Source organism: Phacochoerus africanus, chromosome 16 (genome assembly GCF_016906955.1).
Source record: "Phacochoerus africanus isolate WHEZ1 chromosome 16, ROS_Pafr_v1, whole genome shotgun sequence".
NCBI lineage: Eukaryota > Metazoa > Chordata > Mammalia > Artiodactyla > Suidae > Phacochoerus > Phacochoerus africanus.
The window spans coordinates 1,682,522-1,696,694 of record NC_062559.1 but is presented as its reverse complement, the minus strand read 5'-3'; the positions used below and the strand labels follow the sequence as shown (position 1 = coordinate 1,696,694).

General features: G+C 48.0%; 1 protein-coding gene across 5 annotated transcripts in view; it reads right to left on the bottom strand.

The window, feature by feature from the left end:
• Window positions 1-6,787, bottom strand: part of LMBR1 (limb development membrane protein 1) — a 135,517-nt gene extending 128,730 nt beyond the window's left edge. For 2 of the 5 annotated variants that reach the window (XM_047763915.1, XM_047763916.1), the window contains exon 1: window positions 6,522-6,787. In XM_047763915.1, the coding sequence (XP_047619871.1) occupies window positions 6,522-6,587 (66 nt within the window). In that variant the 5' untranslated portion in view covers window positions 6,588-6,787. The remainder of the gene's footprint in view (window positions 1-6,521) is intronic. The other 3 variants (XM_047763913.1, XM_047763912.1, XM_047763911.1) reach the window with 2 other exon arrangements.
• Window positions 6,788-14,173: the final 7,386 nt, after the last annotated feature.

Here is a 14,173-nt window from a genome sequence, read left to right as displayed (position 1 = left end):
ACAAAGTTTTTTAAGAGCCAAGAAATTTTGGCACCCCCAGACCTCAGTCACTCCTGGTGGAGATGGGCCAGGTGAAGCAGGTAAAGCAAGAGAGCAGAGAGGAACGGTTTTTACAATGACACCTTGCGAAGGCAGAGCTGAGCCTTGGAAGGCACCCCACCACAGCCTGTAAGGGTAGGAGGAAGACAGGTACATACAAGATAATAGGTGTACGTACAAGAAAACAAGATAACATGGAGTCATCAAGGGCAGAGCTAGGGCTCTATACGCAGTGACTGGGAAAGGTCACCCCACCTCCAGCACGCAAGCTCCTCGGTGCCACTACAATGATAGTGAGGGGCTGGGTCTCAGGAGCCAAACACTCCAAGTCAAAAATCAGAAAGACACTAAACATCGGGATGGAGGAACAGACATAAAGAAATACTTGTCGGAATACACATTATTTAAAACAATCCAAAAATGCATTTATAAGGATTCCACTGCATTCTAGGAACGGGAATCCTGAAAAGATTCTAGCACACGAAGGATGATTGCTATACCTGTAAAATGAGAACTGTTTGTCATTTGGTGTCCTTTCTGAACTGTTTTAAACGTTAAAACATTTATAAGGGTTTTCGAAGACAAATTCTGAACTTTATTCCATCACTGCTGTCTTTTCCAATAATGCCTTAAGTTCTCCCAATTATCCAACTGCGAGGTTTTCAAGAAACGGACCTTTACACTACATTTAGATACGCTCTTCGAAGTGCTAACATCATCGTGAGTGAACACCTACAAACATCTACTACAGACACTGCGGAAAAGAAAAGGATATGGCTCCCAGAGGGAGTTCCCATTGTGGCTCAATGGGTTAAGAACCCAACATAGTGTCCATGAAGATGTGGGTCTGATCCCTGGCCTGGCTCAGCGGGTTAAGGATTGGGCATTGCTGCAATGTGCGGCACAGGTCACCGATGCAGCTCTGATCTGGTGTTGCTATGGCTGTGGCACAGGCCTGCAGATGCAGCTCTGATGAGACCTTTAGCCCAGAAGCTTTATGCCACAGGTATGGCCATAAAAATAAAATTTAAAAAATACATACATGGCTCTCAGAGACTCTATCCTACTGTATAATTTTGGCTTGGACACAAAAGGAAGACTAAGACCAAAAATCATGCTGAAAGGATAAGACAGTGTTTGGATGCAGTCCACAGCTAGGATAAGGAAGAATTTAGATTGTGCAGGCAGAGCCCAAAGCTCCCCACCCACTAGCTTCACAGGTTCTCCTTGATGAAAAGCCTTAGAATAAGCCAGCCCTCCATTTAATGTAACTGACCTGGTTGGATCCTCCTCAACCCTGTCGCGGTGGAGGTTTAAACCTTATAGGACCACAAATAGAGTACAGGCTGTGGAATGAGCCTGCCTGGATTCAAACTTTGGTTCAATCACAAATTGTGCCAGGTGCTGTGAAACCTGCTCCACAGCATTATTGCGAAACTCCAATAAGGAAACCGAGTAAGCTCAACAAGTGTTATTTACTATTAATTTAGTGAAGGAATTATGGAGGTTTTTAGGACTATATTAATCTGAGATGACTTTATTTATTTATTTTTTTTGCTTGCCTTTTCTAGGGCCGCTCCCGTGGCATATGGAGGTTCTCAGGCTAAGGGTCTAATTGGAGCTGTAGCCACCGGCCTACACCCGAGCCATGGCAACGCAGGATCAGAGCCGCATCTACAACCTACACCACAGCCTACGGCAACGCCGGATCCTTAACCCACTGAGCGGGGCCAGGGATCGAACCTGCAACCTTGTGGTTCCTAGTCAGATTCGTTAACCACTGCGCCATGACGGGAACTCCTGAGATGACTTTAAAGTAATAACTGTAGCAGTGAAAGTGGCATCAATGTAAGAAAGCCATTTTGAGGACGTCATCTAAATAAATGCATCCAAAGAACAGAGGCACTGAAAGAATCTGTGCCAACTATGGAGCCCAAAGAATAGGGACCTATAAACTACGTTCAATGTTTCCGTTCTCCCGACGGGTATTAATAAGCTACAATCAATGCTTTTAGAATTCTGGGTGATGGCTCATGGGTGCATACTATTTAAAAACAGGTTGGAGGGTTCCCTGGTGGCTCAGCGGGTTAAGGATCCAGTGTTGTCACTGCCGTGGCTCGGGTCCAATCCCTGGCCCCAGGAGTTCTGCATGCTGCGGACACAGCCAAAAAACAAAAACAAAAAATAAAAATAAATGAAAATAAAAACAGGTTGGAGTTCTCTGGTGGCCTAACAGTTAAGGATTCAGCATTGTCACTTCGGGTTCCATCTGTGGCCTGAAGACTTCCACATGCTACAGGCATGGCCAAAAAAAAATAATAAAATTTAAAAATAAAAATAGGTTAATCAAAAATAGGTCACAGACAAACCAATGAAAAGTTTGTGTAAGAACCAAGGATTAAAATTAATCGAATTCTGTGCACCTGAAGTCCAAAAGAAAATGGGGGGGGGGAAGCAAAAGTAAGAAAGGAAATGGATCATTAACACCCAGTAGTAATAGCTAAATATTATCATTATAGTAACTGACAAGAGAACGCTAAGATATTCACAATATTAAAGACAAAATAAGATTATAACATGAGCATTTAAAAGTTAAAACGCATATACAAAAATTCAAAATGGATCAAAGACCTCAAATTTAAGTTAAAACTACAACTCTTAGAAGAAAATAAGGGAAACTCTTCATGACATTGGATTTGGCAATTTTTTTTTTTTTGATAGAACACCAAAAACACAGGCAAAGATGACCAAAAAAAAAAAAAGAAGAAGAAGAAGAACTTGGGCTTCATCAAAATTTAAAACCTCAGTGCATCAAAGAACACTACAGAGTAAAGAGGTAACCCACAGAATGAAAGAATATATTTTCAAGTCACAAAAGGATTAACATCCTGAATATATAAAGAACTCCTAAAATGCAACAACAAAACAACCCAATTCAAAAGTGGGTAAAGGATGTAGATATTTTTTCAAAGAAAATGTACAAATGTCCACATGAAACAATGCTCGACATCACTAATCATCAAAGGGGAACACGAATCAAAACCATAATAAGATGCCACTGCACACCCATTAAGATAACTATTATTTTCATAAAACAGAAAACAACATGTGTTGGCAAGGATATGGAGAAATTGAAACCCTGGCATTTTCTGTTGGGAATGGAAAATGGCCCAGCCACTGTGGAAATCAGTGTGGCAGCTCCTCAAAAAATTAAACATAAGCCTGCCACATGATCCGGCAATTCCAATTCTGGGTATTTATCAAAAAGAATTGAAAACAAGGTCTGGAGCAGATATTCCCACACCCACATTCTCAGCAGCATTATTCACGGTAGCCAGGAAACAACCCAAATGGCCACTGATGGATGAATGGATAAGCAAAACATGGTATAGGCAAACAATGGGATATTATCCAGCCTGAAAAAGGAAGGAAATTCTGACACAGGCTTCAACATGGATGGAACTTGAAAACATTATGCTAAGTGAAATAAACCAGACACAAAAGGACAAGTATCGCATGACTCCACTTACATGAGATACCTGGAATAGTAAAATTCAGAGACAGAAAGTAGAATGGTGGTTACCAGGCGCTGGAAGGAGAGAGGAACGGGGAGTTACTGATCAAAGGGGACAGTTTCATTTTGAAATGACAAAAAAGCTCTGGAGGTGCATAGCGGTGACGGCTGCACAACCACGCGAATGTCCTTAATGCCACTGAACTGCACACTCAAAAATGGTAAATTGTATGTTTTCTTTTTTTAGCAAAACCAAAAAGAGTTGAATAATTAATAGAATTAGCAACAAATCCTAGAGAAAAATCAAGTACTTATACTCACTCTAAATATGAAAAATTTGGACTTCCCGAGTGGCTCACAACATAGCTACTCGGCGTTGCTTCTACAGTGGCTGTGGCTCAGTCCCTAGCTCGGGAACTTCCATATGCTGCAGGTGCAGCCACTCGTTTAAATAAATAAATAAATAAATGTGAATGATTTGAGGAAGGAATGCCAATAAGTGTGGTCACTGTTGGCACTGGTTCTGCAGAGGGTGGAGTATACCCACCACTCAAGTGTGGTGGTCTAGGAGAAGTGGGCATGAGGAGGGTAGACCTAAGGCATCTAAAATCAGTGCTAAAACTGAGGTGCTTCTAGCGCAGTAGTCAAAAATAATAAAGCTCCTGTAACATCGATCCAAATGACAGAACATCTGATTAACTTAAAGCCAAAAACAAACAGACAAGTGGAACAGCACAGAGGCATCCATAGAATGAAAAAAGTTCATAGATATTTATATGTATACATGTATATCCATAGATATGTGACCAGAGTGTCAAGTCCAGAAAGCATAAAGAACTACTGCAAGTCAATACTAAAAAGATGAACAAGTTTATAAATGGGAAAAAGACTTGAAGACTCTTCACACAAGATTTCCAAATGACCAATAAACATATATGACAAGTTGCTCAAATTCATTATCATCAGGGAAATGTAAATAACATCTTCCGTGTATTAAACACCATGACACACTTACTATAATGGCTAAAATTAAAAATTAAAAAAAAAAAAAACAGAAAACACTAAGTATGGTACAGCTGGGAAGCAAATCACACCTTTCCTACAGAGCTGGTGGAAGTGTAAATTGGTACCACATACTGTGGCAAACTGTTTAAAAGTATCTACAGAAGTGCTCTCTGTGGCACAGTGGGTTAAGAATCTGATGGCAGCAGCTCGAGTTGCTGCAGAGGCAAGGGTTCGGTCCCTGGCCAGGGAACTTCCATATGCCACAGGTGGGACCACTGGAAAAATAATTATAATAAAGTTGAGGTCAGTGATACTTTAAAATAAATAAATAAAAGTATCTACAAAGATGAACAAACAACCTATAACCTAGAGCTTCCATCTCTAGGTACAGACCTAACAGAAATGTATACACAAGTTCACCAAAACACATGTACAAAAATATAGGCCAAGCCTGAAAACTACTGAAGTGAACATCAACCTTAAAATAAAAACAAACTGTGCTAGTCATACAGCTACATCACTGAGAATGAACTATATCCACATACAGCATAGAGGAATTTCACCAACATTGCTAAGTGAAAGAAATCAGACTTAAACAAGCACGCTCCTGTAAGGTTCCATTTATATAAAAGTTCAAAGATAAGCTCATCTATTTTTTTTTCTTTTTTTAGGGCTGCACCTGCAGCATATGCAAGTTCCCAGGCTAGGGGTCAAATCCGAGCCGTAGCTGCCGGCCTCCACCACAGCCACAGCCGTGCGGGATATGAGCTGCATCTGAGACCTACACCCCAGCTCACAGCAACACAGGATCCTTAACCCACTGGGTGAGACCAGGGATCCAACCTGCATCCTCATGGTTACTATTCAAATTTGTTTCCACTGAGCCACAACGGGAACTCCAAGCTCAACTATTAAAGCCAGGACAGTGGTTACTCTTGATGGAGCGGAGAGCAACTGGACCAGGAAAAGGGACGGGATGCTAGTGACACTCTGTTTCTCAGTGTTCAGGATTACACAGGCGTGTTTGGTTTGAAATGCTTCAAGCTGAAGATGTATGATTATGTACTTCTTTATTTTAGCTCCAAATAAAAAATTAAACTAAATCTGCTGTATCAAATGCTACCAGTTCAGACTCTGTATCTCTTGACTCCAAGGTATGACTTGGCAAAGTGACTCTCAATTTTCAAGATCAATAACTACACAAACCAGGAAATTCCCAACCAGAAGTTTTTCACCAAAAACCAAGAGAGTGACTGGATTTGACAGAAATTGGAAGAGGGGAGAGGTAAATACAAATACATACAGTTTATGTTTTTCATTGTTACGAAAACACAAATAAGCACAGCCATAATGTGTCCCGGTGCCTCACGAAAAGGTAAAAACGTCCAAGCAGATTTCCAGGGCCAAGCCCTGCTTCCTGACCCCTGCCAGCAACGCAGAAGAGAGGGGACCGAGGAAGGATGACTTCCTCAAGCAGCTGCTTCCAGCACAAAGGACGGTCGCTCAGCCCGCAGTCCCACCAGCCGCCGGCCTCCACGCCGAGACGGGAGGTTTCGGTTCGGCACCAGCGGGGAGGAGGGCGACGGGCGAGGGCGGGACGGAGTGTGCAAACCCGGGCGAGCCACCCAGCCGCCCTGCGGATGCCGCCCTCGCCGCGCCAGCGAGGGGCCCGCCCGCACACCTGCCCACGGAGCCGGCCGCGCGCGCGCCAGGCCACGGAGCGTGGGCGCGGGCCCCGGGTCGTCCACCGCCGGGAGGGCCGACGCCGCCACCCCCGCCCGGGAAGAACACCGGATGAGGGGGCGCAGGTGGCCCCGAAGCGCTCCCGGCGGGGGGTGGGGGGGGGAGACAGGTGAGTGGATGGAGGGCAGGTGGGCGCGGGGCGGGGGCGGGGAGGTGGCCCTGGGGAGGCCGCCGCCGGGGGACGGGGAGGGACGCAGGGGGCCGCGCGGGGGGCGCTCACCGTGGACTCCCGCACTTGGCTGTGGAAGTGCTGCTCCCGCGCCGACACCTCGTCCTGCCCTTCCATCCTCCTTCATGCCCGCCGCCGCGTCGCCCGCGTCCGCGCGCTCCGCCGCACCATCGCCCGCCGGCCCGAGGGGCTGGACGGCCGCGCCGGAGCGGGCGGACGGACGGCCGCTGCGGGGACCGCGACCACGACCCCAGTCGCTACCTCAGCCGCCGCCTCAGGAGAAGCCGCTCGGACTGCTGAGGGCGGGCACCGCGCGGACCGGGGCGGGGCCGGGGCGGGGCTTGACGTCAGAAGAAGGCGCCGCGCGTCAGAGGAGCGCGCCGCCGCGCCTGAGGGGCCCAAGGGCCTGAGGCCGAGGGGCGGGATGTGGGCGTGGCTACGGGCCGTTGGTCACGCCCCCAGGGAGGCGGGCTTGCGCCGGCGGGATTGCTGCCGGGAGCCCCAGAGAAGGGCTAGGTGTTAGGGCTGGGTTGCAGCGCCCCTTGACTCTACTGCGAGGGTGAAATAACGGAGGTTGGCGCGCCAGCGCACGGGTTGAATAGGAGTTATCCTTTACTGCAGCTGCAGTCGGCCCTCGCCCAGCGCCAGCCCCGCTGCAGAGCACTTGGCGGAGTCCGGCAGGAGGTCTCCCACGGAAACGTTCCCTCCGCCAAAGTGAAGGTCGGAAACCAGAGGTTCAGGACGCGCTTTGGGCGGAAACCGCGGAAACCTGGCTTCTCTGGGTCCGATAAGGACCTTGAGCTGCCAAGGTCTTGGGCTTGCCCACCTGGAAAACGCAGATAGCTCGGAATGTGAGGTCCTTGCCAAATCCAGGGCGATCGGGGCGACCCTGCTGAGACCCTACACCGAAGGTTCACTTGGGGGGCCACCAAACGGTGATTCATCCCCATTCTGCATTAAGTATCTTTTATTGTTTGGGTTTTTTGCGATAAAAATGAACTTGAAGGAGTATTTATCACATTACCTTCGGATTTTTTTTTAAGCAATAAGTCACTTAGGAGTTCCCTGGTGGCCTGGGGTTAAGGATCCTGCATTGTCACTGCTGTGGAGCAGGTTCGACCCCTGGCCCGGGAACTTCCACATGCCCCCAGCATAGCTAAAAAAGTCACTTAAATTACTGCAGGCTGTGATTTTGTGGCATCTCTGAGAATTCTTGGGAAGTGAAAAATCTACAAATTGCTTTCAAAATTTTATAATAGATATTAATTTAGATTTTGAAATTTTTTTCAAGAATCCAACTTTTTTTTTTTTTTTGGCTTTTGTCTTTTTAGGGCCACACCTGCGGCATATGGAGGTTCCCAGGCCAGGGGTCTCATCGGAACTACAGCTGCTGGTCTACACCACAGCTCAGGGCAACACTGGATCCTTAACCCACTGAGTGAGGCCAAGGCTCGAACCGGTAACCTCACGGTTCCTAGTCGGATTCATTTCCACTGTGCCACAATGGGACCTCCAAGAATCCAACTTTTTTAATGGGCCATGAAAAGCTTACAGGCCCCCCCAAAACTGTGCCTCTGATGCCTTATGCTAGAAAATGTCGGTAGTGAGGACGTGGAGAATATGAGGCTTGTTCTGAGCCTACTAGTACTCTTGCTACCATAGGCTGATAAGAAACCAGGAGTAACTTCCCCCTGGTTAAATTCAGTGTTCGTCTTTATTTTTTAGATGTCTCAGAGCCCTAAAGAACCAGGAAAAGACAAAGAAGCATCTTTTTTTCGGAACATTCAGTTTCTGGGAGCTGGGTAACTTCCTGAATGACACGAATGACCTGGATAATTTCAGGGTCATCTCGCAAATCAGGGGGCGATCGGATCTGATTTTAAGATGTGTGACCTTATGCCTGTGTTCCAGAAAGTGGGAGCATATGGCATTGCTCATCTTTCTCACTCAACACTCCAGCTATCTGGACCTTTTAATTTTCTTATGCAGCTGTGTATAGACGTTCACCCCCGCTTTGATCTAGTTTTTTCCCTGTCTTTGGTACCTCAGTGCTCAGCTCAGGGTGGTAGACCTCAAAGTGGCCACAAGCTCTTCCCCGCACACTCCCCCCTTTGCCTTGTGGCTTTGCCTGATCTCCCAGCAAGGAGTGGACCCTGTTTCCCCCACTTGACTCTGGGCCTTGCACATGTAAATTGCTCTGGCTGGAGGGATCTCATAAGACAGGAAGCGGAGCTGCTGCTGTGGTTCAGCAGGTTAAGAACCCAGCAGTGTCCATCGTCTCCGTGAGGATGCAGGTTTGATCCCTGGCCTCGCTCAGCGGGTTAAGGATCCATTGTTGCTGAAAGCTGGTCACAGATGAATGGCTCAGATCCAGTGTTGCTGCTGGTGTAAGCCAGCAGCTGCAGCTCCCGTTTGACCCCAACCAGTGAATTTCCATATGCGGCCGTAAAAAGAAACTTCCAGGTGTGGCCGTAAAAAGAAAAATAAAATGAAATAAAATAGGAAGTTATTGAGAGGTGCTTGTGCCTTAAGGCTTGCCCCTTCTTGTGGCCCCTGGGCACCCTCCAACTGTCACTGTGTAAAAAGTCCCACCCAAACCGGAGATGGATGGTCCAGTTATCTCTGCCACCCCAGCTGACACTCTCTCCTATGCATCCCCTAAAACATGAATCCCACAAAAGGCAGGTGTTACCCTCTGCTGAAAGCACTGCAATGCAGCATTCTCATTAACTGAAGAATAAAATCAGACTCCTAACCGGCGTTTAAGACTTTGACTTTTGGGGATTCTCCCCCCACACCCATTCCACCTGTTCTCCCCACTTCTCTCCCTAAAGAGCCCTTTCCTGGAGCCTGGCTTCCTCCTCTGTCCTTCCATTGCCAAGGAGGCCAAGAACTTTCACCCTTTCCATGCCCTCTTTGCCCCAGTTCACTTTCCGTGCCACCACTCTTCAGGGTCCACACCAAAACTTCCCATCTCTGCAAAGTCTTCCCTGCCAACCCCCACACTCGGAGCCTTCTGACTCTGCCTGGGTGGATTCTTGAGAGGCTCCCAGAGAAGCCGGCCTCCGGTGATTTAACCACCAGCCACGCTGTGAGGCCTCACCTGCTTGTGCTCCTGGGCATCATGCTAGGCTTTCCAAGATGTTAGACAGGGCGCTGCTTGGGCTTCCGGGAAGAAATAATTTTGCACCATCTTCCTTAAGGTAACATCATGAAGAGACATTAACCTACTGCAGGTTGACATCAATCATTGAAGTTCATGGGCTCTAATAAATTGTCAGGTACCATCTTCCTCAGCTTTAGTTACTCATCCTAGCGCTTTTTTTTTTTTTTCTTCTAACATCAGCACACCAAATTTAGGAGGGAAATGGGTCAAAGCAAGGGAGTCGGGGAGAGGAACGATCAGTCAGAAGAAGCTCGTCACGCAGAAAGAGTAAAAACATCTAGGGATGTTCTTAAAACATTAATGTTAAACAACCAGAATGGGCAATTCACAGACACACAAAGTAGATTTGTGGTTGCCAAGGGGGTGTGTGGAAGGGGAACTGGAAGTGTCTACTGATGGGCAAATGCTTCCTTTTGGGGTGATGGAAGTGTCCTGGAATTAGACTAGAGTGATGGTTGCACACTCTTGTGCATATATTTAAAAAAAACCGAATTCTACACTTCAAAAGGGTGAATTCGGGAGTTCCTCTCATGGCACAGCAGTTCACAAATCCGACTAGGAACCATGAGGTTGCAGGTTCGATCCCTGCCCTTGCTCCGTGGGTTAAGGATCCGGCGTTGCCGTGAGCTGTGGTATAGGTTGCAGACGCGGCTCAGATCCTGTGTTGCTGTGGCTCTGGCGTAGGCCAGTGGCTATAGATCCGATCAGACCCCTAGCCTGGGAACCTCCATATGCCACGAGAGCGGCCCAAGAAATAGCAAAAAGACCAAAAAAAAAAAAAAGTGACTTTTAAGGCATATGGATTCCGTAACAATTTTTAAAAAAGGATCATGGAGTTAAATGTAAAATACAAAGCTATAAAACTTCTATAACTTCTAGAAGAGACCGTAGGTGTTGACCTGAGTCACTGGAAATGACTGAAAACGGTAAGAATGAAAACAAAAGGAAGTGTATATAAGCCTTGCACGCTAGTGGGTAAAGCTGTTTCCCTGGGGATATGGGTAGGCAATGTGAAATGTCTGTTCAAATAAACAAGTAGACTTTTTCAAAGCAACAAAAAGGTTATTTTTCAAAGAAACAAGGGACTGAACAAAGCAGTAAGTGGCTGGTGGCTCGTGGCAGCCAGACTTCCCAATGTAGAGTCTTCCCACATAAGCAAAGGGATGCACGGGTCCAAGATTGCAGCTTCTCTGGCCAGAGACCAACCAGAAGCTGCAGCTCAGAGAGGCGGCACTTTCTCTCCAGCAGCCCACCGGGGGGTTGCAGGGGAGGAGGCCCTGTGCAGAACAGGATGGGCCCCACGGGTCCGCAAGTTCCTGACACTCTGCAGGGGCCCCGATTTCCACGGTTTCCACGCTCCACTTGGGAGTTCAGACACTCCCATGACCCGAAGACTCCAGGCTCCACCACAAGCCATTTCCAGGCATTTCTTTAATTGGCTCTCCCCAGGGGGTGGTTTTGAAACTAGCTCTGCTCCTTGTTCAGTGATGTCACATTAGTGCTGCTCCTTGTTTGGTGACGTCACAGTGTCACATCAGTAGCCAGAATCGGCCACGTGGGGAGCATTTACTCAATGGAAATCAGCAAATGCTGTCAGTCCGAGCCCTCTCCCTCCCCCTCTGCAGAGCTGGTTATGCGTTACAGCACACCACGGGGGCCAGCAAAGAAAAGCCCACTGGGGCTTTAGAGAAAGAGCCTAAAATGAAGATTTTCCATATCAGGGGCTAAAGCCAACCAGCAGATGATCAGAATTGACAACCTTTCATGGAAACCGAACAAGACTCCCACCTAATGGTCATTCCCAGTGTCTGGAGAGCTGGACCAAGGGGGCTCGTGAAGGGGAAACAGGATCTTCCTTAAGAAAATAATTCTGCATCTTTGAAACTCCCTCAAAGTTTAGAAACATCCATTACTTCATGCTGATGAGATACCACCGGTTTGTTTATTTGCTGGGTTTTTTTTTCTTTTTATGGCACTCCTGCTACATATGGAGGTTCCCAGGCTAGGGGTCAAATTGGAGCTACAGATGCTAGCTTACACCACAGCCACAGCAACACCAGATTCGTGGAATCCAAATGCCGTCCCATTCTGAAATACTGGGGGTCAGGACTTGTGAATCTGGGGAACACGGCTCACCACAGAGACCATGTGAAAACGTATTGTGATTGCCACTCGTCTCTCTAGGAAATGAATCCAGAGGGAAGCGCGTGGAGTAGTGCATGAGATCCTGGGAGAGGAAAGGCCCGACGGGTCACCGAGGAGCACGTGTGGGACTGGACGAGGCCCCTGCGTCTGACCACCAGCCCTCCTCGGCTCAGTAGAAGAGTTGCCTTGGATGCTGGGCCTGGCCGCTTGTGAACATCGTCCGATGAACTGAGACTGACAATTGCATGGGATGGAACGTGGCCTCATATCTGAGTCCTAGGTTGGAATGCCAGCTTCCCCACGTCTCAGTTTCAGGACCTTGGACAGGTTGCTCATCCGCTGGGCCATTTCTCTCATCTGCAAATGGAAATTATCCAGACGCTAACCTGATATGGTTATTCTCATTAAATGACACACTCGTAAAGTGCAAGGACACTGTAAAGTTCGCTCTCAACCTCAACACCATCATCCAAAAAAGCATAATCTAAGCAGGGATTATGCTGACATTTGCACATTGGGTTATATAGCGATGAAATACAGATTTCTGAGAAATTCATGGCAAACTTGTAACTTTTGCACAGAAGATTAAAGACCGAAGGGGTCCCTTAAATGGGTGAAAGGAGCTTTAATTCTCCAAGAAATTGCGTGGCTGTATTTTCTTTTCTTTCTCTCTTTTTTTTTTTTTTTCCGTCTTTTCTAGGGCCTCACTCTTGGCATATGGAGGTTCCCAGGCTAGAGGTCTAATCAGAACTGTAGCCGCCAGCCTACCCTACGGCCACAGCTGCACCAGATCTGAGCTGTGTCTGCGACCTACACCACAGCTCACAGCAACGCCAGATCCTTAACCCACTGAGCAAAGCCAGGGATCAAACCCGCAACCTCATGGTTCCTAGGCAGATTCGTTAACCACTGAGCCATGACGGGAACTCCCTGCATGGCTGTATTTTCCATAGAAGTTGAGACTTACAAGAACTAACAGAGGAAATGAAGGAATTAGCTGGGGGGAAATTGCAGGGAATCCCGGAAATTTAAATCCACAGCTAAAAATAGCAGCATCCTCCTCTTCCATGTCAGCCTTTGGTGTTAGTTTCTGATTTCAATAGCTCTTTGTTTTTTTGTTTTTTTTTTTAAGGACCACACCCACAGCATATGGAGGTTCCCAGGCTAGGGTTCCAATCAGAGCTGCAGCTGCTGGCCTCACACCACAGCCACAGCCACAGCAATGCACGATCGGAGCCGTGTCTGTGACCTACACCACAGCTCACGACAAAGCAGGAGCCTTAACCCACTGAGCGGGGCCAGGGATCACACCTGCGTCCTTATGGATACTCATCGGGTTTGTCACAAGGAGCTAGTCTACTCTGCTGAGCCACAACAAGAAATCCTAGACAAGATTTTATCTTAGGTAAATCATACGAACTGCACGTTTCCTTGTCTAACGCTCATTGAAGTATGAATCTAAGAGGTGGTCATGAGGCTGCTTGTGAGAAAAAAGAGGCGTGAATGGTCCTGTGTCCCCAGATGGTGGCCTTCTTCACCCTGCGTGCTGTTGGCTTAATTTAGCATGTCCCCTCGTCCCCTACCCCCCACACAAGGACTGTCCTCCAGCCGTGGGGAGGCAGGACCCCAGGAAAACCACCTTAGAGAGACTTGCACCAGCTTTAAGGCTTTCCCCTCAGCCAGTTCCCACACAAAACACCTTATCTCTGGTTGGGAGGAGGCGGCTTTCCCGAAGGAGCTGCTGAATGGCAGGAAGCTGAGCAGCAGCAGGAAGAACGTGCGCGCCCAAGGGGCAGAGATGGAGGAGCCTCGATGGGACCCACAGGGCCCGAAGGAGCGGGCTCACCGCAGAGGGCTCTGTTGTGAGCATCCGATGGCCTGAGCACGTCCCGGCGAGGAAGAGAGGGAGCAGGCACGAAGTTCCTGTTCTGGGTCTTGGCACGAAGCTTCCCAGGCCACAGCCAGGAAGCTGTCTGATTGGGAAAATGGTCTCATTGGAGAATCAGCTCCTAGGCTGCTCAGGAAAGGGGACTGAGAGCTTTAGAACAGCCCTGAACGTTCCACAGCCCTACACCAGCTTTTGTGTGTGTGTGCTTTTTAGGGCCGCACCCACAGCCTATGGAAGTTCCCAGGCTAGGGGTTGAATCATAGCTACAGCTGCCAGCCTACACCACAGCCAAAGCAATGCAGGATCTGAGCCTCGTCTGCAACCTATACCACTGTTCAAGGCAACGAGGAATCCTTAACCCACTGAGCGAGGCCGGGGATCGAACCTGCGTCCTCATAGATACCGGCCGGGGTCGCTACCACTGAACCACAATGAGAACTCCCGTGCACTAGATTTAAAGATTCTTTCCAGGAGTGTCCGGTGGCCCAGTGAGTTTAGAATCCG